The sequence below is a fragment of the Lycium barbarum genome, chromosome 3 (assembly GCF_019175385.1).
Source record: "Lycium barbarum isolate Lr01 chromosome 3, ASM1917538v2, whole genome shotgun sequence".
Lineage (NCBI taxonomy): Eukaryota > Viridiplantae > Streptophyta > Magnoliopsida > Solanales > Solanaceae > Lycium > Lycium barbarum.
Genome location: NC_083339.1, coordinates 111673884 through 111699381, shown reverse-complemented (window position 1 = coordinate 111699381; position 25498 = coordinate 111673884). Strand labels below are relative to the sequence as shown.

Genomic DNA, 25498 nt, shown 5'->3' with positions numbered 1-25498 from the left:
CATACTTAGTGACGCTGTAAGGACCTCGTTGAAATCATCTACATGGCGGACAACCAAAGACTCAAGATGTACAATCAAGAAATTGCTCGGGGACTATTATTCATTTTTTGGTTCCGATTTTCCATATATGAGTTATAAAAATGAGCATATTTAAAATTGACCAACAAGGCAAACAACATATATATCTTTGCAATATAGGCTGGGGCCTTTAATGACTACTCAAATTTGTTGTGACGATCATTAAATATGTTTGTGAGTGATTCAACCAGATAAATAGGTTGCATATATCATGAAGTTAGTACTGTTCTGTTCATGACTTGTAGTACTATTTTCTCTTCTTTGTTTGTGGCTTATAATCATGAGAATTCGGTATGATTTGTGAGTAATCCAACAAAATAACTAGGTGCAATAAAACATGAATTCTTATTCATATCAGATTGTCATGGCTTAGATAGGTTTCTAAAATTTTTTTTTTTTTCTTCTGTTGGTACGTATAATAATAGTTTGCTCATACTACCTTAAAGTAATTCTTTAAGATTTCACTCATGATACCAAAAAAATAATTCTTTAAGATCAATCTCACTCGTGTAATTCTATTTCACTGTATTTCACGGGTGATACCTAAAAGTACATTTTTCCGTTTCTTTGTGTGTAGATTTAAAATCATGACGATCCAATATAATTTATGAGTAATTCAACAAGATAATTAGGTTGAACATAGCATGAAATCATAGTTATTTGGCATGACCTGCATGTCACATACTTTTGTTTGTAGCTTTGACATTATGGGGTCCACCATGGTTTTTGAGCAACAGGAAACTAGGTTGAATACAATCGAAGTCTAAATGATTTGACATGATTTGCATGCCACATACTTTTTTGTTTGCACCTTTTAAATCATGACGATCCGATATGAGTTTTGACTAATTTAACAGGCCAACTAGATTACATGAAATACATACCGATTATGAGTTGTATGCCACGGTTTTAAAATGTATTTTTTTTTTCTCATTTTTATTTATAGCTTTGAAATCATGATCGATTAATATGATTTTTTTGTTGAAATTTTTATCTAAGTATAAATTATATACAAAGAGTTTTATAAGAAAGTTGTCTTTTAGTGAAAGGATGTGTCTTTTATTAAAATGGTGTGTTGGTTATTAAATATTTTATCTATAAAAAATCGATTCAACATTATTCCGAAAAGTAACTTTTTCTTCTTTCTAAAAAATAACTTTTTCCTCTTTCTGAAAAGTATCTTTCTTCCTCCCAAAACTCTTTTCTCTTCTACAAAATCTTGCTCTTGAAAATCAAAAAAATTCTTGCTTTCCTAAGATGGATTTTTTCACTGTTTGTTCAGCATAGATTTCCAAAAGACTTGTGATATCTACTACAGCTATTTGCACATAATCCCATAGCAATCTCGGAGGAGAGGGAGCATATATCGTTTCTAGGAAAGTATTTCGTACATGTTTCGGCCAATTAAATTGAATATAGCATGAAGTCACACTTTCATGACTTACATATCTGAAAAGTATTTATTTCTCTTCTTTGTTTGTAGCTTTGAATATCCAATTTGTGCCATCTCTACCGCTAAAGAGCATTTTAATCCAGATATTTTTCATTAAATTTTAAAAGCTATTTTCGCACAAATATCATAATAAAGAACTATTTAAATAGCAGCGCAGAAGTATCTCTTTATGCAAGTCACCCGTGTACACCTCAAAAGGACAATGTTTTCACTACTTGCTTGCATGTATATATGACTTGCTGCTGCACCAAATGACAAATATTTACTACCAACACAAATAAGTATAAGAGCCCAGGTTTTAGGAATACAGATTGTAAATATTACAGAATCTGCTTTAGGCATTTGAAATGCATGAATATCACACCACTAAATCGTAATAGCATGGATCTGGAATGACATCTTATGGGCACCTGACCTGAAATCATTTGACAATAATGTATAGCAAAGAATAGTACTAGTATTTCACAACAATGTATAACTACCTAAAGGCTATAATAATGTCCAGTGCGAATATTAAACGTGGTTTCTGGAAGACCATGAAAACTATGGAGACACACGTAATACGTAATTCAAGTCAAGGAGCTTAAAATGAATTGATCTTGTAGCCTAGCTCATTTATAGTTCAAGCCACAAAAGCACAATAAGCAACAGCGTAGAGTTTCAAATGTTATTACAAAACTACTGGAGGTGAATGTGAGAATCAAACAACAAATCCGACCTAGACCTACTAAAGCTGGAAATAGAAACTCGCATGGCTAGGCATCTCCTAGAAGTGCACATTGCGAGAAAAAAGGACAGCCTACTGACAACTAACAAAGACCTGAACAAGCAATGATTTCTTACATGATTAGCAATTAGAAATACACGATTCTTCACACTATTCTTCAATCTACTTTACTTTCTTGATGAGAGTTGTTGTCCTGAATTCACTGTCATCCCGCACAAAGCTCCACCACAAGTAGGTCAGAGGAATGGTGGTGGCATGCCATAGAGCATGGGCATCCACAAATCCCCTATAGGGAGGAAAGTCATATATCTCAAGGAGTGAAGCGAAACCTCCACCAATCACCACAACCCATAATTTCCAGCGTGATGGATGGCGAGTAACGCCTGCCCAGACAGCCCATAAGATAAGCTGCAGAATGCCCATAGCCAGACAGACTTTCATGTTCAACCCTGCATTGTGATCAAGCAAACATCAGTTTTCCTACTTCACAACACTTCGACACCTTTATGAAAACCAAATAGCCAACTATAAATCATACATCATAGTTTAACTTCAAAAAAGTGACACAAGGCAAGTAACAACAACTAAAATTGGAAGTCAGAAGAAATTCAGTCATCTGTAACATATTTTCTTTTCTCAATTCATACACATTGCTCCAATAGCCTCTGCATTTTCTCATCATCATTTTATCTTGTCGTATTACTTATTTTTCCATCACACTTTCTATAGTCAAAAAAGTATTCACAAGCATCTTAAACTATAAGCACTGAAGTTTTCTTGATGCTGAAGGTACAATACATAAACTCATAACCAGACCTCGTAATGTTCCAAGCATCCTAAAAAAATTTAAGGTCACAGAACGTAACAAGTTTATGGCAATTTGTTAATTTATGAAGTATATTGTTACATATGGAGTAGTTCATATTTTTTTTATTAGGACATATCGTTTTGATCCCATAAATGTTTCAAATGTGTGATGCTACCAATCAGTGATCACTGAGAAATTAAACATGGCTAAAAATTCAATGAGAAAGATAATGGAGGTAAAATAGAGGATACATTTAGGAAACTAATGGAGTTGATGCTACAAATTAATTTGTATATACTGCAAAAGTATCATAATCATGCATTATCCTACATAAAGTAATGGAGAAAGTGGACATACCATAGTCAAGCTGGTAACAGTTCAGATACAAGATGTGGGTTGTCACAAATGCAATAAGGGGAGCAGAAACCATTACTCTTGATGCCTCATCTCTCACATTAAAAACTCGCAATACAGCCAAGATAAGAGAAAACCCCAGCAATGCAACGGCAGACGAATAGTCTAGCTTCTCAGTCAAGTTTACGTCTCTAAAACAAGTTGCAAAACATCAGAACATGGAAATTCACAAATGACTGTAAGCTATTTGAGAAAATAAGAGAATAGAAGATGTGTTGATGACTTGATAATTTGATGAATACAAGGTACAACTATTTACAAGTGCCCCGAAGGCTTGGTAAGACTGCAGGCGTGACGTGTGGATTAGGCACGCATCACGGATACCAATCCCGCCGCGGAGAAAGCCTAGTATTTAAGCAGAGAAGGATTGAGGACAGGCCCATTATCTGCCGGACTTCAAGCTCTCGGGGATTTCTCGGTTATCAAAAAACAAAGTACACCTATTTAGAAGTGTCAAATAACATATGGGCAGTATCGAAACTTAAGAACTTAAAACTTCTAACATCTTCACATGGATACTAACGGCCCCCTCAAATTTTATTGGAAAACCAACTTTACTTATTTTGACGACACATAAGAGCAAACAATCCTTGCAATAGTAAAAAGTCATAATAGAATTGAAATCTTCCAAGGAAAAAAAAAAAAAAAAGGGAATTCGATGGTGCCATGGAGAACCTGTATGAAAATCATTGGAAAAGCCTAGCCGCTGGCATCTTATAAGAAAGTTCAGGTCGCATGGATGTTGCTGGAAAGTGCCAGACAATGACTGGAATAATCACTGGATGCGTTGCCAAAATACTAGTCAAAAAGAAGGGGTGCTATTAAAATGCTCATTAGAAAGAGCTGATGCTACCAAGGCAGTCACCAGAAATAGACGCAGTGCCTCTGTAACGGTCACTGAAGAAGCGTAATGCCGCTGAAATAGTCTCTGATAAGCATGATGTCACAGGAACAGTCAACAAAAATTGAAGTAATATTGCCAGAACAATTATGAGAAAGAACTAAAAACTTGAGAAGAGTGCAAAAAATTTTCTCTGGTAGGAAAGTGGCATGAGGGAGTCACTTAATAAGAAAAAACTACTTAAATTCCCACTAAGATCGTAGAAACTTCAAAACCATATGATAAAGTAAGAGAAGATGTATGTGGCTTAATAATTAGATGGAGGTGTCAAGAATAACACACATATTATATTTGTCTAATGTGAAAGAATATATAACTTTAACATTTCCAACTTTGACATTCTAAAATTAATGCTTTTACACTTTAACAAGCTAGAAAAAAGAGAAATCGTGAATAAATAAATGTCATCGAGGATATGTACGAAGGAGCTGTCACAAATGTGAGAACCGTAGGAGTTCCAACTTCCAATAGTATACAAGATGAAGCAGACGATATTATACTGTGTTAATAGATGAAACTAGTGAGGATTTCAATCAAAGCTGGAGCTGTGGAGAAGCAGTGAAGCACTTTAGTGAGTAAGGAATATAGGATAAGTAGGAGTAACATAGACTACATGGATAGAGGTTCCTTACTGTAGGCAGTTTAGAAATATAGGCTCATTGTTCCAACTTCCAAGAGAATGGAATGATAGATAAAAAAAATTATGCATAGGATTAAAGTAGGATGATTGAAATCGAAAAGTGTCACGAGCTTTAGACAATAGGAAGATACCTACCAAAATGAAACGCAAATTATAAAATCGACTGTAAGGCCAAGAATGTTGCATGGGAGTGAATGGTGGGCCTCCAAAGCCCAATATATCTAGAAGATGAGTGTCGCAGAGATGCGAATGCTAAGATGATGTGCAGTCATATAAATTAGATAAGGTTAAAAATGATCACATCCATCAGAAGGTGCAAGTAACAGATAATAGAGGGTAAAATGAGAGAATGTCGCTTAAGATGGTTTGCCTCCAAACACGGCAGTTCTTCAATGCGAAAACAAGATGATTAAAGGTCTTAAAAGAGGAAGAGGTAGACCTAAAATCATATGAAGCGCTATCTCAAAAGACTAAGAATATCTCGAAATCCAAACATACCTGGCAGAAGATAGGAAAAAGTTGGAAGTTGAAAATTTGTATAGGTGATACCAAAGCGACTAACGCTTATTAGAAAACTCTTAGAAGTAATTTGGTTTGATGTAATAAGTGAAACAATCACGGCATGCATGGTATTGCTTTTATACAATGTTTGATTTCTATTTTAGATTTTGTATAACTAATCCTTGTATAATCTAGTATACCAATTGGTATTTTAATCTATACCTACTATAGGATGGAATAACAGTACATGGATCAATTAATACATGTATTAAACATCAAAAGACAAAATTACCCTTAATTTTTTCCTCAAACCCATCGTTAGCACCTTTTCAATTTTATTATGTTTGACAAATAAATTTATATTTTAATCTTGCCCTACATATTCCCTTTCTAGTATATTAAAAAATAAATTCATATTTAAATTTTGCCCTATATATCTCCCTTTTCAGTATAAAGAACCAACACCCGATAACAACTAACCTCTGCATTACAACCCAGCATAACTATTCCCTGCATTACAATTCCTGCATGCCTTTTTTCCACCAGGACGGACGCACCCTATGCCAAGGGGTGTCATCCGACACCGCTTCATCGAGTATTTTATGTAAATATGCGTATACAGATAATCTGGAATAAGTATAGATATAATATCAGCGACACTGGTTGACAAAAGGGGCTTTGTGGCTTGCTGTCAGGCGCCTTGCTAGTGCAATAATCCTCTTGAGTTCGAACCTAAGCGAGTGCAATTATTGTATTCTACTTTTATGGTTTTTTCGTAAGCTCCTCGCCCTTTGTCTTGAAAAAAAAAAAAAAAAAGGAGTCCACGTTGCTAGTGATGTTCGAACTCCCAATTTCTTATCAACTTAGGATAACCAATCTAACTAGGAGTCGGCTTAAGAAGAATGTTCGACAAAATTAGTTATCCCAACTGGATAAAGAGTTATCAGAACTGGATTATTGAAGTAACCTTAAAGTTGTGGTAGTTTATACGATTTGAATAGTATTTTTTATTAATATAACATCGTTATAGCAATTTATTCATTGGCTTATTTTTTAAAATGTGACACCCCTTACAAAGATCCTGCGTACGCCACTAGTTTCCACACCAAACAACCCCTTAGCATATTAGAGAAATAATCACCGGAGTACATTAGAGAACCCTAGTGTTAGATAATCGACATAGTATTGAAATATTATGGACCCAAACTAAGGATTTATGATGGCGAGAATTCACACAGCCAACCCCAACTAACTTGGGATTGAGGTGTAATTGTTGTTGTAATATTTTAACAAGCTAGAACATTATCACCACATCAACAACAACAACATGATGCCCCGTGTAATCCCACAAATGGAGTCTGGGGAGGGTTAGATGTACGCTGACCTTACCCCTACCTTTGTGGGGTAGAGAGGCTGTTTCCGATAGATCCTTGGCTCAAAGGAAGCAATCCAAGCGGTAATGAAAGGAAAATAATGACGGCAAAAGGCAGACACACAAAGCAAATAAAGCAACCGTAGTAGTAAGAAATGGAGAATACACACGATACTACGTGAAGGCTAAAGATATACTACTAATAACTGAGAAGATGAGTAGAAAAATTATTACGACACTACTCTTCTACCCTAATCGTCCCAGAAATGAACAATTGCGAGCAACTAGTTTTACATACACCAGATTCTGCTGCCTGCTATGCCCCTAACAATTCCACCCCTTAGGAGAAGCTAGAGAACATAGAGCCCTCACCCCTCAGCCACCAAAATAATAATTTGCAGCAATGTGGTGTTCATATGATCTCTGTGGCACAATCACCCAGAAAAATGAGAAATTGACATCTGAAAATTCTGATAAACAAATGCATCCCAGAGACCTAGACTATCTCAAATTCAAAATGTTTGCACAATTATCCATGAACACACCAGTCAAAGCTTGCTATCAGTGAAAAAACCCCATACTTTAGCCAGTAGAGATATACTGATTAGAAGCCAATAACCAAGAAGGAGAAACTATATATCTTCAGAAGACAGTTTCAAGCTACTTGATTTGTGGATGAATGCAGTATATGAAATGCAACAAATTTAATCAACGATCTCTTTTGAAAGAAATAAAGAGCTGAAAAAGAAAAGTAAGCAATCTCTCACCTACTATGGAAAACAGCACTCCAGAACCAGGAATTCATCGAAAAAGTAGCATAAATATGCCACAAGCCGGTATATTCATAATATGGCTTTCTGTTTGGTCCAAAGGGCAGCTTGTAATTCACCAAAATGAAAAAGGATACCCATCCATGGAATTGTACAGCAAGGTTAAGAGCAGAAAGAGCTACAGAAACAGGTTCCTGACCATGAAAGACACAGTTTAGTAGACTAACCACAATGCAGCCTAGAACTAAGTGTGCTTAATAAGGAGGAAATGCTAACTTAATAGTGTGAAGAACCTGGATTCCATTGACACGCTGAAAAGGCCATTTTCCATGATATTTGACAGGATTAAGACCAGCTTTCTTCCGTTCTTCCTCTCTGACAAGCATGCAGTGGTAACGACAATCACTGAGGCAGTCCCATTGTTTCCATCTCAGATAAAGTGGTTCCTGCAGATACCATGGACCATCAATGGGACTCCCACCGGAAGTGAAATTACAATGTTGAGAGCATTTGTCGCCCACGCATCCAGTCTTCTCACACTGATCAACACAAGCTCTGGAAAACCAGCAATTTCAAAGATCAAAGGGCATGAACATAACATCAAAAGGAAGTGTGGTAGATTAACAACAGATACTTGAATGTCTTTTGGGTTTCAGCCCATAATGCCATGTAAATTAGTGAAAGACAGGTGCTGCCCAAGACACCAGAAGGTAGCCTGGTTCATTGGGCTTTTGACAGCATGTCCCAAATGGTAAACTTACATGAACGAAAAAAAGAGCTTAGAAATAGAGAACAATATATGCATCAAGTTATGTTCAGCATAGAAGCAAGAAGCTGCAGTTGACAGGATTACATATGCCTCTGACAGTTGAATGTTATAATTTTTTGGTTGTATTTAATCCAACAAAAATTTATAAAAAATTTGAGCTGCAATATCTACTTCGAGTTTACCCCAAACTTTTGGGTCATTCCCGATGCCACATAATTCCGTTTTTCTCCATGCGGGGACGGAGGAGGGGAAGGGAAGGGGCATCAATTAGGTATCCTCAGCGAAGCTGTCAGTAGGAGTGAACATCTTCAACCATATTTCCAGAGGACATAATGATGCCTCCAGTAATTAATAAATAAAGACAGCCTAAAACAACTCATGGGCATCAATTCTCTCTATAATTTTTCTTCCTTTCTTTTTTTTTTTTTTTTTTTTTTGCAGTTCCATTATATAAATACATCATCCATCAAATACAAACTTTGATAAAATGCAACTATAGGACTCTCTAAATTTATTAATCGAACCAAATACGTGAGAAAAAGAAATCCATTCCTTACAAAAGCTGAACGGCCCAAAATGAGGCAAATATTTTGGTGCAAATTCTTGGTTGTTTGGCTGTCTAATTTATTTCATTAAAAATCAAGTCAACAAAGGTAAAGTGAACACTGAGGGTGAGCCTATATAAGTTCGATTATGCCAAACTAGCTAGGCAACACACTACAAAAACTTTTAGGCCAAGATGCATTAGTTTTCACTTTTCAATAAACTCATGCATCCACCTAAAAAGGGATTATCATCTAGTGGAACATCTACAAATAGTTCAGCATCGAGAAACGCTTTATAATCTAAGGAACACAAAGAAGAACACTGTCCAATAGTAAAATTAGGATTCTAGCACCTACTTGTATGATTTAGCATTCAGAAGTTAATCGAAAGCTCAAATATAGCATATCTAAGGATTTCAAAAAGCCCGATATGGTTGACAAGTTACCTCCAATTGCTGTTCATTAAAGATCAACACCTCTTTCTTATAGTAACAGGCTGTTTGAGAACAAAGTTCCAATCCAGACTTAAGTATCCCCAAAACCAATAGACGATAATGTACAGGTTTTTATCACAAAAAGCTCTATTAGTTTCAAGTCGTTAGACTATAAATCCAAGTCTATTCACTTCTTCTTTCACAATGGTGGTGTCTGGGTCACCTTACACACAGCTCCACTATTTATACCGAGTACTCATTCCTTCCAACATCAGTATAGGTATCAGGTAACTCCATCCACCATGGCTTAGGCAGATATAGAGAAATTTAAGTCCTTTCATTTGGAGGAGGATCATGAAACTTGCACAACTCAACCAACAACGTGTAGCTTCATGCCACTAGATAGAGCTAAATTTTGTCATCTCATACAAAATACTCCCTCCGTTCACTTTTACTTCTCACATTTCGCTTCTCGAGAGTCAAGCTACATGGACTTTGACTAACATTTTAAGACGTATTTTTTCATCACATAACTGCAACTTGTAGTATTTTTGTATATAGTTTTTGAACATCTAACTTTTAATTTTAAAATATTGAATCAATTTAATTTAATTTAGCTCCAAAGATTAGTCAAATCAACTCTCTGAGACGCGACACGTGACAAGTAAAAGTGAACGGAGGGAATAGCTTTAAACCTCAATAGACAACGGAAAATATCTCTTCATCTAGCATTTCTATATCCAAGTTCAAACGAATAAATCAAGTAACTTAGGGACATCACCTCTACTTGACAAAGTGAAGAGAAATATCAGAAAATACAACTAGCATTCCGTAAATCGGGCAATTAAATCCGAAAAAAAGCTCTTATAAGTCACATTACTCACCACAAAGTTAGCTAGAACTGAAAAGGAACACGATACATCCTTAAATTAGGTCAAAATAGTAAATATGAGTTTACCTGTAAAGCGGATCGGCATCGCCGGCACTAGCATGAAGGAGTCCAAGAATAGAGGAGAGAATAGCAAGGAATAGAAGCAAACGACACCGTTCCATCGGGATTCGTGATATAGAAGAGAGCAGTTAATAAAGTCAAAAGGGAAAGAATTGCTACAGAATTAACGGACGAAAGTGAAACTTTGCGTATTGAGTTGACTGATTGTTTTCCATCAATATGTTTGTGTCTTAAAAGGATATTTATTTACACACTGATGAAGTCTTGATTTGAGGATATTAAGCATGTGGAATCGATGAATAACAACGGAGAGAGAGATGGGAGTTGAGGGGGGATTTTGGGAGAAGAGTGAGGTGAGCTGAAAAGCGTGACACCGGTGTGTGTTATGGAATCTCGTGAACAGAGATGCCGTTTCACGATAAGACACGTGGAATATCATTCTATTTTACATGTTTGCCTTCCGTCTTCTTTTTTTCCTTTATTGCCCTCCATCTTTTTATATACTTATTATATATATTATTAAGAGTAAAGAGTTAAATTTGCTCCTGAACTATGCAAAATAAAATAAAATCCCTCTTATTTTTAAGTAGTGGAAGTTTAGCACCTGATGATGTTACGTATCATGCAGTTATGAATTAATTTTCTTAAACGAAGGGTAAATTTAAACCTTTGACAAAATTTATGAGGGCAAATTTGATCATTTCACATAGTTCAAGAGTAAAATTAATTTTTTTCCCCTAATTTTGAGTATTCCTCCTTTATCTCTTTTCGTCCTTGCCTCTACCACCCATTACTTTTTCTTCCTCCTTCCTCCTTGTCTCTTCTTGCCACCATAGTCATCACCACCTCCATTGTCATCTTCTCTTCCCCTTTCCTTTCTCTTTCTCTCTTCCCATCATCCCGCCACCACCTATATCACTAGGAGAGAATGTGCTAAATGACTTGAACATGCAATACAAAATTCTCCCCTTTTAGATTTGTTTGTTTGATTTTGACTTGACGCGGAGTTTAAGAAAATAAATAAGACTTTTGAATCTTGTAGTCTAAAACTAACGATGTAGAATGTACCAAAATGTCATTTAATCTTGTGGTCTTAAACATATCATGTAGAAAATTAGAATTAAAGAATTGCCAAAAAATGAAAGATGTATTTTTTTAAACGAATTAAAATAGACAGAATACTATTTTAATATTAATATAGGTGTAATCGCATAGGAGTCAACATGGGAGCAAAGAGTTATTAACGGTAGAAATAGTGGCACGGAGAGCAAAGGAATAAAAAATATGTGTAGCCACATGAGGTAGTCTTCGATTTTCTACAACTTTTCAAATGTTATAGATTTTCCGTAACATCTCAAATTTTATAGATTTTCTGTAACTTTTCAAATTTTGTCCAAAATAAGTAATTGTTTAAAAGTACTTAAAAGATGTTAATATTTTTTTTTATTTTTACAAAAGTATCAAGTTGTCTAATAAATAATCTAAATAAATTTCAGGATAATTTAATCAAATAACTCTTTTAATTAAAATTATTTTAAGTAATTTTCTTAATACTTGTGGGAGTACATTCCCTAACACCAAATGTCCAAATTTAAGGCTTGGGTAAAGGGTAGAATTTGTTACTCAAAACCTGATAAATACTTATTTGTATCGAGTATTTATATTAAATCCGATAAAGTTATTATACTTAAAAATTTACATACAAACATATATATCATGTATTTAGTGGTTGTTTGGTAGCTGATTAGGAGCTAAGTTATTCATGCATTAAATCTTGCATAAATAATGTTTGGTAGCATTCTTTTGTTGTGTATTAAATTCAACACACCTAATACAATATTTAGTTTGCAATTTAGAAACTAGTACACGTATAAGTTATGAGAGAATTTATGTAATACATAGATTTTCTCGTAACTAATATGTAATTTATAAACAATCCATAAATTTTTACCCCCAAAACTATGATTAACCGGAAGGGAAAAAAAAAAAGGAAGAAGAAGGCAACAAGTTGGAATTTGGGTATTCCGAATAAAGGAAGACAAGTGTGTTCCCTCTTCTCCTGGCCATTCAACAATTTAAGAACCCGCTTGGCCATGAGAATTATTCACTTTTTTCGAATTTTTTTTGAAATATTTACATTGTATGTTAATTAGGGTAACAATGCTACAAAAATTGACCCACTTTTTAAAATCTTATAAAAATTGAACCACTCCCTCCTCCTTCTCCTCTCTCTCTCTCTCTCTCTCGCCCTCTCTCTCTTAGCCTCCTCTCTCTACCGCGCCTCCTCTCTCTTGATTACCGAAAAATCCACTCAAATTTGATGGCGGTGAGCGAGGTGGTGTCGTTGGTGATTTTTCGCCGGAGCTCCGGCGTGATCTCGTTGAGGGAGAAATAGAGGTGAACGGAGAGGAAAAAGTCTATTGCTGCTTGTTGAATGTCGTTGGTGGTGTCGGAGTTCGCTGGAGAACGGAACTCTGGTGATGGCTGGTGGCTACTTCTGCTTCGTCATTGGTGGTATTGGAGTTAGTTTATGTATAATAGTGTATAAGAGGTGTGTATACACCCATATACACACCTCTTATACACTATTATACCCATATATGTAATGTATCTGTCTTGTATAAAAGTGCAATTCTTATTCAAAACCAGTTCAGATCTATGTTTATACTCACTTACCCACTTATACAATATCGTATAATTGTGTATAAATATGGATCAATGCGTATTTTCGTGTATAATATTGTATAATTATGTCGTATATACCTACACATCATACACTTTCATACACCTATAAACATAATGTACCTATCTTTTGTACCTAAGTGTATAACATTGTATAAAAGTAGTTTTGGGCCATATTTTTACCATGTAAGTTTTGGCGTATATTTTTGCAATGTAAGTCAGCGAATTGTACATTTCTGAAATTCCCCATTTTTTCACTTTTTTTTTTTTAAAAAAATATTAATGTTTGGCCATGAAATTTCAAATACAACTTGAAGTTGTATTTGAAATACAATCAAAATCTTGTTTTCACTATTTTCACTTTTTGTTTTTACCCTTGCTTTTGTTTTTCTTTTTTCAAATTTTACCCTAAATTTTTTATTTTTATAAATTTAACCTCGTTTATTCTAGCATTGGTAGTGTTTACAACTCTTTGTTTTAGTTCTTGTTGGGTTTGGTAATGAAAAACAGGATGTTGGTCCAGATATTTGTAATAACCAGAAATTTGCAATAGCTAACAAGATTTTGGTAACCAGAAATTTGTAATAACAAAGACCGCTGTGATGTTCCATTATTAACTTTGCTTTCTTCATTAAAAAAAGAATTCTAGACCTTAGTTTATTACTATGGTTAACTTAACAGAGATGGGTGTAAACATCTAGTACAGATAAGTTTTTACCATTCCCTCTTCCGCAAAAGGGCTTTGGTTCCTTTTTTTAGGGGTGGGGGGTTGACGGTCAGGGGAGGGATTGTGGTATGTGAATTCGAAGTTTCATTCTGCTAAAAGTTGTTTTCATTAATGTATCAGTTATTTTGATGTAATTGTGTAATCACTTGTTTTGATTCATCCAACTGGTTATGTTTATGAATTTTTTTGGTGGTTTTTAGAAATTGGGGGTATAAATCATATTTCATGTGTTTTTAGAAGGAAAAAAAAAACATTCAAACAACCAAATATATTATTTGCAAAAACTATAACCAAACACAGCTCCAACTCCAACTTCAAAAATTCCAGATAAAGTGTTTTTTTTTTTCCGTTTCTATGGCCAAACGCCTACTAAAAGAGCTCAATTTTCAAACAAAACTCAGTTAAAAAATACATGGCTACTGTACCCAACACCTTTTGTCTCCCCTTCACCTCTCTCACTACACAACACTGTCGCAACCAACGACCGTTACTCCGCCGTTCCAATGTTCCGCCTCAGTTCTCTATCTCATCAACACAACTGTTCCGTTCACAATTTGTTAGTTATCGGAAACTGAAACTGTCTGTTATATTTTCAACTTATAATACGTACGTGTGGGAGAACATCCCCTAACACCAAATGAAAGTCCAAATTTAAGGCTTGAGTAAAGGGTGAACGTTGTTACTCAAAACCGGGTAAATACTTATCTTTACTGAGTATTTATATCAAATTATGTAAATTTACAGTCTAAAAAATTTAGCACGTACTCCCTTCGGTTCAAACGCAAGTGTCCACTTGACCTTTAATCACACCCCTAAAGAAACTATTAACTTCTAAAAAAAATTGATGTTTTGACTAATTTATTCTTAATTAAGTACTACCTAATTAATATTATTTCTTGATTATATAAAAATTCACCTATCCAAATAGGATTAAATTTGAAAAAAATAATTATTTTCTTCTTGATTATACAGATGGACAATTATTTTGAACTCAAACACAACCTTATTAACTTGGGGAAAATATCGTTGCAAGTAAATTTTTTATCCCCAAAATCATGATTGACTAAAAAAAAGGATAAAGGGTAGACATGGACATGTGTGTCTTCTTCTTCTTCTTCTTCTACTCCTGGCCATTTATGTATAAATCAAAAAATATCTAAAGAGCTCAATTTTCGAACTCAGGTCAGTTAAAAAATACAATGGCTACTCTACCCAACACCTTCTGTCTTCCCTTCACTTCCGTCACTACACAACGCCGTCACAACCAACGTCCGTTACTCCACCGTTACAATGTTCCTTCTCATTTCTCCATCTCTTCAACACAATTAGTTAAGTGCCGGAAACTGAAAGGGTCCGTTATGTCTTCAGCTTACATTACAGGCCCTGCTTTTGATGCTATTGTTTCTGAAAATGATCCTAAATTTGAAGAATCGGATGATAAGAGCAGTTTAGAGCCAATTGAAGTTATAAGTTGGGGATTTTTGTGGAAACTTGTGGCGAGAAACAAGTTGAGGCTACTTGCTTGTGTTTTCACTCTTGTTGGTTGTACTACTTGTACTCTCACCATGCCTTTACTTTCTGGTATGCATTTCTTGAGAAAGATAAAATATAGTAGTAGTAATTTACTGCTTACTTTTGTACGACGGTATTTACTCCCTCTGTTCACTTTTACTCGTCCAGTTTGGACTTTGCACATAAATAAATAATACTACTCCCTCCGTCCCCATTTGTTGCCCAATTTGGAAGTTGTAACTTTTTCTTTTACTTAATTAAACATAGATTCTTCTAGTATGTTTCTAATAATTTTTTACATATTTGAAAACTACATAAAAAGTAGTGTCAGTCTGCATAATTAATAATTCACAATATATAAAAACAGTTGGAGAAAATCATAGTCAAAGAAAGAGTTGTTTGACTCTCCGAACTGGTCAACCTTCGAACAAATTGGGACGGAGGGAGTAATTGATATGGTTTTTTTACCACAATACTGATATTTATTGATATTTAATCATAGGTCTTGAGAAATGATTTGAGGAGTAAGTAATTAATGTAAGGGTAAAACATGGAAAAGAAGATATGTTTCCTCTTGATATGCTAAAAGTCACAACTAAAAGTGAAAATTTGTTTTTAGTATACTGGACAAGTAAAAGTGAACGGAGGGAGTATATAACGTGAATGATACTGTAGAAAAACACTACCTCGAAGTTTGAAATTTGAATAGGTCAATGAGTGAAAGTTGAATAAAATTAGAACAATATCAAATACTCCCTCTGTCCATTTTTACTTGTTCATGTTTGACTTGGGACACCTCGAATTGATTAATAAAATGATAAGCTTACTATATCACCCTTGAATAGAATAAATTCAATGTTTTGCGAAATGCATTGTGAAATGGTTATAGTTAATAACAAGGGTAAATTAGGAACTAAGTGATAAGTTCTGTCTTGGTTTTCCAAACCGGAAAAGAGTGGACATCTATTTTTAGTAGTAAAAGTGGACGGAGGGAGTATTGTGTAACGTCTCAAATTGGAAAGAATGTCGTATAAGTTGAAAAAAGGAGATTGCTATTAGGAGAAAAGTGCGAACATTCCCATTTTCTAGAAAGAATATATTTCATAATGGATATTTCAGGTTTTAAGATGGCGATGCAAATCTTATTTTCCATGTCAAATTTCAGTATTCAGTCTAAAAAGATATATTCCCACAAACTGTAATATAGTAGAAATGTTTATTTTTTCTGCTTGTTAACAGTGGCAGAGCTGCCTATTGCGAAGGGGGTTCAATTGAAACCCCTTCGTCCAAAAATTATACTGCGTGAATAAAGTAAAACTTTTTTGTATATTTTTACATTGTCTCTTGACAAGGGCTAAAAGTTGCATTCTAGCAATTCTTCAATCCCTTTGTTAGAATTTCTGTCTCCACCACTGCTTGTTAGTGGGTTAATGATACAGTTAACAAATAATAGCGATAGTTAACAACTTAACATCTAGCCCTATATCTAAAGCAATTAGAGTTGGAGAATTATAGATCTCTTTGGACAATTTTTATTAAACATCTCAAGAGTGAGGATGTGGAATGCTTTTATGTGAGTACTCAAAAATCAGTTTCTATTGAATATAGTTCATCCAAGACCAGTTGTCAACATGTGGAGTAGCTTAGGATTATGCTAAGCACCTCTGGCAACGGCATTTTAAGATGATGGATATTTCTCTCTTAAACATGCTAAAGCTAGAGATAATAGGGACATTTGGAGAAGTTTTAAGTATTTTAGTTCACTTAAATTTTTGGAATGACAAGATTGAGTGCAAAAGAATTCGTGTATTCATTGTTTGGTTTTGCAATGCGATGGTCAATACTACAGGAGGTTGCATATGTAAAATCATAGAACTATTCCAGCCAAAATTCGAAACAAATATCAGGGTATATGATTTTATTGCAGGAAGGTTCAAGTTTTAGATGTCGCATGTTAAAGTTATTTGACCAATCAGAGCCAGTTGTTGAATTTGAGTTGCCAATTTCTTTTCTGTCTGCTTATTTTGGTTGAAATGCTGGTGTGTTACTTACATTTTGCAGAAAATCAAGCAGATGAAAATCTGTCAGCCCCTTTCCACCCCTTAGAGTAGAGAAAAAAAAGTGTTTATGTCAATTATATTAGTAGTTCAAGATGCTATCAATCATATTAGTCAAGATTATTGGTGAAATTTCAGCACAAGTGAAAAGACACTTTGATAGAGTGGTGGTTCTAGGCCAAATTTCTTGATTTCTTGATATACTAGTTAAAATCCTGATATCAATGCAATTGCATATGGAACCACAGAAGATAGAGTAAATATATGATTTATGTTTAATAATATAAAATTGATGCTGTGTAGGCCTTACAATTGCCTGAGCTTATCATTGCAGGACGATTTTTTGAGGTACTTATTGGAACAAGACCAGAGCCACTGTTGGAACTGCTTAGTAAAGTGGGACTTTTATACGCCCTGGAGCCAATTTTTACAATTGTCTATGTGGTGAACATGAATTCCATTTGGGAGAAGGTTATGTCTAGCTTAAGGGCTCAAATTTTTCAGAGAGTACTGATTCAAAAGGTGAACGCTAAAATCAGATTAGGTAGCTGTCCAGTTTTAACTTTATGTATATTGGTTTGTTATAAGATGACATAACTTTAAGTCACATCTTAAAATTTTTGAATGCTAAGGCTATGAATTATCAGCTTTCAAACCTCAAAATGTTCTTGTAGCTTGTGTGACTAGGACAATTTAGAATTGCTATCATACTACTCTCTGACTTCTTTTTATGCTTTTATTGAGCCGAGGGTCTTTCGGAAACAGCCGTCCTACCTTGGTAGGAGTAAGGTCTGCGTACACTCTACCCTCCCCAAACCCCACGATGTGGGATTTCACTGGGTTGTTGTTGTTGTTGTTGTATCATACTACTCTCATGGATTTAAGGCATCCTTTAGTACTTTATTTCTCATGATTCCTTGGTAACTGTAGCATTCTGCTAACCTTGTTAAGAATCACTGGTTACTGCTTATAACCTTTTTGTAATGGGAAAAGATCAATTAACTGATTTACAAAATATTTATTGACGCACCAAAAGACATATGTTGCTTTTAATGTTTGTCAAGGTTTATTGTAGCATGGGAAAGATCAATCAACTGATTTTCTTATTAAAAAAAATCAATCAACTGATTTATGAAATAGTTATTTACATGCAGGAACACATGTATTTCTTTTTGGCTTCAACTCTTTGGAAATGTTTTCCAAGATTTACTCTTGCAAACTCATTCAGCACATCCGTTTTAACGCTTTGCTTTTCTTTCTCTTTGCAGGTGGACTTTTTCGACCGTTACAAGGTACGATACTTCATATGTTGTGCTATCTTTTCCATCATAACAAGGTAGTACATGCCTTTGCGTGCTTGTGTGAATTGTAAACAGATTTTACTTTTATCTGTACCTAAGGTCTAAGGACGCGCTTGTTAAAATTGCTTGCATTTTAGGTCCTTTTCATTTGGTCTAAGTTGCAGCTTTTGAGAGAACTACCTTTCACACATGCTGTTAACAATTTCCCAGTTTTATTTTCAAGGAAGACTCCTCTACTATTAAGGAAGCAAAGTGCCTTTTTGATCTAGAAAATTCTTGCACCTGTGGTTGTAATGGTTTTTGATTTATTCTCCGTTTGAGTGTTCTATATGTACCTCTTTCTGTATTTTTCATTTCAAATATACATAAATACTCCAGTTGCTGAATAACCTTTTTCGGAGACTGGAAAACAAGGAAAAAAACAAAGGAAGACTACATGATTTTGTACAATTTTCTTGCGCAAACCAGAAGTTCTTATGTTATTAGTATGCTGCAGCTAGAAGGTTTCGTGTGGCCATTTTGATTGCTTAAAGCTTTTAAAAAATGTCTCGAGAAACGTACCTAATGCAAGTATGAGTTATAAATTCTGAGGCAGCCTATGAGCACTGTGGTTTTGCAACTTTGAATTAGGTTTTTCAGCTATAAGAGAGATCATATAACCCTGAGCAGATGATACTATGACCTGTGTGGATGCTGTTGGGGAGGGTGGACTACTCAGTGTATACTTGGTCTTGCTCTTCCGTAGGCCTTCCAAGTTTGGCTGTCTACTTAAGACTCATATGTTTGGTGTCTCTGTTTACTGCTCTTCCTACGCGTACCTATTAATTTGTTTGGTTTTCTCCTTGTAGGTTGGTGAATTAACAGCTCTGTTAACATCTGATCTGGGTTCGCTCAAAAATATTGTCAGTGAGAACACTTCACGGGATCGTGGTTTTAGGGCACTATCAGAGGCAAGCTACTCTCACTAAACAAAAGTGAGCTTTATATTTATTTTGAATCAGTCTTCTTTCTCTTTGTTTGCGAAGTGAGTCTTAACATTGGATCATTAGAACTATTTCAGTGTTCTTTTTCTCAAAATTTTTGGTTCTTAAAATCCCTTATTTAGACAAACTATTCTTTGCTGATTTATCTTGGAAATGTGTATACAGTGAGGCATCAATAGCATATTTCATGACTCCAAATTTTCAGCTCCTGGCTTTCCCTTAATGACGCTCAAATGCATTGTCCATTAATTTTCTTTCTCCTTCCTCCCGTCCACCGTCTGCTTTTTTTTTTTTCTGTGATCACCTTGCATCATGATCTTTTCACATCACTGGATTCTCTTTTTCATGCAGGTGGTAGGAACATTATCCTTATTGTTTGCTCTATCTCCCCAACTTGCACCAATTCTGGGCGTACTCATGCTCGCCGTGTCTATTTTAGTCGGTAAATATTTTATTTCTGATATTAGTGGCTTTTATGTGCACTCTAACAAGTTATAGATATGGCTAATACATTTGTTGAACTCACAGTTTCTCACTGTGCACTTAATAGTTGTAATCATAATAAAACAGTAAAATATTCTTCAGCTTGACTTGACTTACATAATATAATTAATATAGTTTATAAATTCTACTATTGTCACTTTATCTTGATTGTATTGACTATATGTGGTGATTAGTTATATTGCTCAAGATCGTATCTATCTTGATATACGCAGAAAAAAAGAAATACCACATCAAATATGATTTTTTGGTAGCAAAGGTGCAAGTAATAAGTCGAAATGGAAATGCAGAAAGAAGATAATTTGTGGGTCTTGTTAATTACTGGTATTCTGTTTTGAGTTGTCTGTGCATCTTCCTAATGTTTTTGAACTTATTAGCTGTGTACAAGAGGTCAACTGTAAATGTCTTCAAAGCTCATGGACTGGTCCAAGCATCAATAGCTGATTCTGTGACTGAATCATTTTCTGCCATTCGCACTGTAAGTTCATGATCTATTGCCCATTCAGATTTTACCTTAACTTCTGTAACTTTATTAAATTTCAGATTTTCCTGTGATGCCCTTACGCTTACGACGGCACTGACCTCTTCTGCAGGTGAGGTCATTTAGTGGGGAGAAGCGTCAGATGTCAGTATTTGCTCGCCAGGTAACATAGAATCTATTTGATTTCCTTAGATTCAGTAAGGACTAGAATTGCCATAGTTGCTGTTCTAGAGATGCAAGAGTGTACATGTTACAGGTACTCGAGTATGAGAGTAGCGGCATAAAGCTTGGAACCTTCAAATCCTTCAATGAGTCAGTGACTAGGGTGGCCGTTTATATCTCCTTGATGGCTTTATATTGTCTTGGTGGAAGCAAAGTAAAGGCAGTAAGTACTTTAAGCCAAGTGATGGATATTTATATGTTACGTGCAAAAAAAGATGGATATTTATATTTTCAAGATATCTATCTTAAGCTGTAACTTGTTTTCAAGTTTTGAGTATTACATCTGGCGGCACTTTTTTCCATCCAATAGTAGAAATTTATATGATATCTGGACTCTCTTCCTCTAAGCATTTGATTTTATTTGGATATTAACTGATCATTCAAATTATATCGCATGCAGGGTGAAATGTCAGTGGGAATTGTGGCTTCATTTATCGGATATACATTTACATTAACTTTTGCAGTGAGTAACTCTTGGTGCTGTTGCTCACCTTTTCCCCTCATTTTTATCTTCCATCATCTTCTTAACAGATACGCATTACAGGTTCAAGGCCTCGTAAATACCTTTGGAGACCTTCGTGTAGCTTTAGCAGCAACTGAGAGAATTAACTCTGTTTTATCCGATGCTGAAATTGATGAAGCGCTTGCATATTCTTTAGAAAAAGACATGAAGCAAAAGAAGGTCCAAGATGAGACTTTAGAATTATACTTGGTGAATGATTCTAACGAGAAGAAGCAATCTAGGAAAAGATACATGTCTACATTAAAATTTGGTAGCAGTGTGCGAAACCTGGCAGAGACTGGTGATATCTGTCTTGAAGGTATGTACTTTTGCCATATCTGTTTATTTTGTGCTGCTTGTACAATGCTGGAAACGTGGGTATAGTATTTACTTTGATAAGTCGTCAAACAGGGTATAGATAACCAGTTTGATTAATGAATTTAGTTCCTTTTTAGATGGGTAGGTCTTTCTGTAACTTTTTATCAAGCAGATTTTCTGTTCTCTTTTCAGTAAAATGTCTTGCTTACGGAGACTTCTTATGTTTAGGAGAAACAGATCATATTCTTATATGTTCATCTATTGTTTGTCACTCTTCCATATTCTGAAAAAGACAAGGTGGGTAAAAGTAATGGAAAATGCACCATTGCTAATTAATAAAATGCTTTTCATATTTCGTATGCAGGTGTTGATTTCTCGTATCCAGTGAGGCCTGATGTGGAAATCCTTCGTGATCTTAATTTAACTCTAAAATGTGGAACTGTTACAGCTCTGGTGGGACCAAGTGGTGCAGGGAAAAGTACAGTAGTACAGCTATTAGCGCGTTTCTATGAGGTCTACTTTCGATTATCTATTTGAATATTCCCGAATACAAGTTTTTGTGGTCCTTCTAGGAAGTCTAAAGGTAAATACATCAGCCAATGACCTGACCTTGCAGCCAACTCGAGGTCGCATAACTGTTGCAGGAGAAGATTTGCGAACATTTGATAAGAGCGAGTGGGCACGGGTTGTCTCTATAGTGAATCAAGTATGTATTGCTCTTTTCTCTCCAACACTCACTGTTAAAGCAGTGAGACACTACTCTCAGGGTGATTGTCAAATCTCTTCACCGAAGATTTGACTTGAAGTCAAATTCTGGATGGTGTCAGTGACTGTCCTCAACCTTGCAACCACTTTCTAGTTGTCTCTGACATGCATAAAATATCGCTTGTAGGAACCTGTTCTTTTCTCTGTATCGGTTGGAGAAAATATTGCTTATGCTCTCCCTGATGAGGATGTATCCAAGGATGACGTGATAAAGGCAGCCAAGGCTGCCAATGCTCACGAGTTCATAATTTCAATGCCACAGGTTTGTCATTTCTGAAAGGCTGTTTTCTTCATCCCACTATTTAATATTTAGTCCTTTATCTGCTAATTATCTCTCTAGAAACTGACAGGGTTATGACACATTGGTTGGTGAACGTGGTGGTCTATTGAGTGGTGGACAGAGGCAGGTAGTAAATTGCTGCGCTTTTCAGAGCTTTTCATGTTTTTTTCTCTTCACGAGTTTGTAGAGTTCTATTGATTATGCCATCTTTGCATTTTCAGCGAATTGCTATTGCAAGGGCTCTACTGAAGAATGCCCCTATTTTGATTCTTGATGAGGTAATCTTTGACCACCTTTGCTCCCTCTCTGTCCATTGATTATCATATTGTGAGTTCTGCGGTAGAGTTCCCGTGGATGGCTTTAGTATCTTCTATCTCTTTGTAAATTCTGGTTTAAGCCTGAATTGCATAGGCAGATTTAAACTTTTTATTGTTGTAGGATTACAAGCATATTTTCCAATATGCTCTAGGAAGACCGCAGTCAATATTTACATCATAGAATTATACCCATCCAGCTCAACTCAAAACAGCAAAATCTGAATGACAAATTCCTAGGTATTAGATGATATTGTGATCAGGGTGGACCTACTACATTAGTTACGAGTTCGTCTGAACCCAATAGCTTTGGTTTAGACCATGTATATTTATTGAAAAGTCCACCAAATATTAAAAAAAAAAAAAAATAGATTTCAAACCCTATAAATCAATTGGTGGACAATTTTGGAAGAGAGAAACCAAAGATGTTTTGAAGACAAAGCCAACCATTTCCAGAAGATTAAAATGAAGTGTTTAGGGTTGTTCTACTTTTGGTGTAAAGGAATAGGTTTAGAAGATAATGAATTAATCTCTGATCCTGTGTTAATCTCTGATTCTGACACAGGATCAGATGCTTATACTTCACAAATCTGTAATTAAGGGGACTACACTCTTTTGTATAGTCTTTATGGGACAAACATGTTACTTCCTCAAAAAAAAAAAAAAAAAAAAAAATCAATTGGGGTGGTATAATTCCGAACTCGAACACATAAAGTTCAAATTTTGGATCCGCCTTTGATTATGATACTATATATATTTGATAATATGGCGTTGCTTTCTGTGTTTTCTGCAGGCCACTAGTGCTTTAGACACGGTAAGTGAGCGTCTAGTCCAAGAAGCCCTGGACCATCTGATGAAGGGACGAACAACTTTGGTAATTGCTCACAGATTGAGCACAGTTCAGAATGCAGATCAAATTGCCCTCTGTTCTGATGGGAAGATTGCGGAGTTGGGAACACACTTAGAGTTGTTGGAAAAGAAGGGTCAATATGCTTCTCTGGTTGACACTCAGAGGCTTGCATTTGAATAATGTATAGCACTTTTGTTTTTGCTAGTTTATCAGAACAATCTCAGAGGCAGAACATGTGACTATGCGAGTATGCTAATTTAAATTGGTTTTTCTTGCTTTAAGAGTTTGTTCAACTGTGTTCGACCACACCTGAACGTTCTGATCGTTACTTCTTTGCTTGATGCAGCATGATATTGTGCAGTGAAGGGGGGCGACTATTAGGATGAAATGTTGAAAGGCTGGAGGATGGATGGATATAGCTGGATGAAAAACAGAGAGACAAGTTCTCCCTTTTTCTTTTGGAACAAAGCAAAGTTGTACAAAGTTTACATACTATAAACTGATGTAAAAATTGGTATAATTGCAGTATAATGTATGCAAATCCGGTATCAATATACATACACGTCCACGTTCCAATGAATTCTACACTTTCTGTATTACAAAAATTCAATATTGATTGTTCTATAACTACAAATGAGATGTAACTTCAAGTACGCAATTTATTGGCCTTTCTTTCTATATTAATCTTTGAGAGCTATACAATGTGATCTCACATAACTGTTGCTTAGCAAAGTGTCTAGGTACTGGAAAATAAGAGGGTGGCATTCATTTTTGCAAGACATTCTGTTGGAAGGCTAAGAAATGTATTCATAAACAAGTCGTCAATAGGTTCAACTGTTGCTATCCCAACAAGTTTGCACCTTCCTTCTTCATTTAGCCTCTCCCCTTTTCCTTCTTTAATTCTTCCCTTCGTTTCTTCTGACGTTAAAAGTGTCTCCACGAGCAGTGGTGGCGCTCTGTAGATGGTTCCAACTGAAAACCAGAACTTGGCCTTGAACTCTAGATTAACCTATAAAAGTTATAAGCTTGAAAATTAGTTTATCTTTCTTCTCATGAATTCATATGTTTCTGCTAAGGACAATTAAGTCAGGATTAAGCAATGTACCTTGCCAGTTTCTTGGTTGACATATCCTCTAAGGAGTTCAGGTTCAACAGCAATTTTCAGAAAAGGGGGCAATGGCCATCCCAAGAACTTAGCAGTTGCAGATGTTAATGGAGGAATGTACAACTTTTCCAAGTCAAAATCAACAGAAATCTCCTCACTTGACTCAATCTTTTTTCCCGTTCCAGTACCTGTACCTCCTTTGGCATTATACACAAAATCTGGATATCTAGAAATACCTAGTTTGCAAGCATCAAAAGTCTTGAAGTCCACATTGTATGTACTAGTTCTTGGAATTGGTGTTTCAGTAACAACACTAGTAGACTGTGGCTGTTGCTGAGAACTTATGATTCTGATTCTGGGTTTTAACTGAAGTGAGGAATATGAAGATACATGTCTTGATTTGGTTATGGGAAGTTGGCATGAGAATTGAGGAGTTGGTGTGTAAATTTGAGAACCCATTTTGTTAATGTCGTGCCTTGAAGAGAGGATGGAGAGAGAATTTTAGTTAAGTCAGAAAGGTTAAAGTTTGAAGAT

At 35.4% G+C, this 25498-nt stretch overlaps 3 protein-coding genes across 4 annotated transcripts; 1 reads left to right on the top strand and 2 right to left on the bottom strand.

The window, feature by feature from the left end:
- Positions 1–2099: 2099 nt before the first annotated feature.
- Positions 2100–10789, bottom strand: LOC132631822 (uncharacterized). Its single transcript, XM_060347524.1, has 5 exons — positions 10371–10789; positions 7958–8219; positions 7662–7858; positions 3424–3611; positions 2100–2707 (listed from the first exon to the last, which is right to left on the bottom strand). The coding sequence occupies exons 1-5, from the start codon at positions 10463–10465 to the stop codon at positions 2421–2423; spliced, it is 1029 nt and encodes a 342-aa protein (XP_060203507.1). The 5' UTR covers positions 10466–10789; the 3' UTR covers positions 2100–2420.
- A 4048-nt stretch (positions 10790–14837) lies between these two features.
- On the top strand, positions 14838–24512 carry LOC132631819 (ABC transporter B family member 28). Of its 2 annotated transcripts, XM_060347519.1 has the most exons (17): positions 14842–15354; positions 17677–17864; positions 18611–18634; positions 19492–19593; positions 19978–20068; positions 20505–20605; positions 20721–20771; positions 20865–20993; positions 21231–21293; positions 21375–21651; positions 22015–22163; positions 22267–22356; positions 22543–22677; positions 22766–22822; positions 22917–22973; positions 23803–24106; positions 24206–24512. In XM_060347519.1, the coding sequence occupies exons 1-16, from the start codon at positions 14973–14975 to the stop codon at positions 24037–24039; spliced, it is 2133 nt and encodes a 710-aa protein (XP_060203502.1). In that variant the 5' UTR covers positions 14842–14972; the 3' UTR covers positions 24040–24106; positions 24206–24512. The 2 variants fall into 2 exon arrangements, with proteins under 2 accessions (XP_060203503.1, XP_060203502.1); XM_060347520.1 differs by lacking the exon at positions 24206–24512 and having other exon boundaries at positions 14838–15354; positions 22756–22822; positions 23803–23838.
- On the bottom strand, positions 24501–25498 carry LOC132631821 (uncharacterized). The gene is made up of 2 exons (XM_060347523.1): positions 24965–25498; positions 24501–24868 (listed from the first exon to the last, which is right to left on the bottom strand). Exons 1-2 carry the CDS (start codon positions 25421–25423, stop codon positions 24596–24598), a joined length of 732 nt encoding a protein of 243 aa, XP_060203506.1. The 5' UTR covers positions 25424–25498; the 3' UTR covers positions 24501–24595.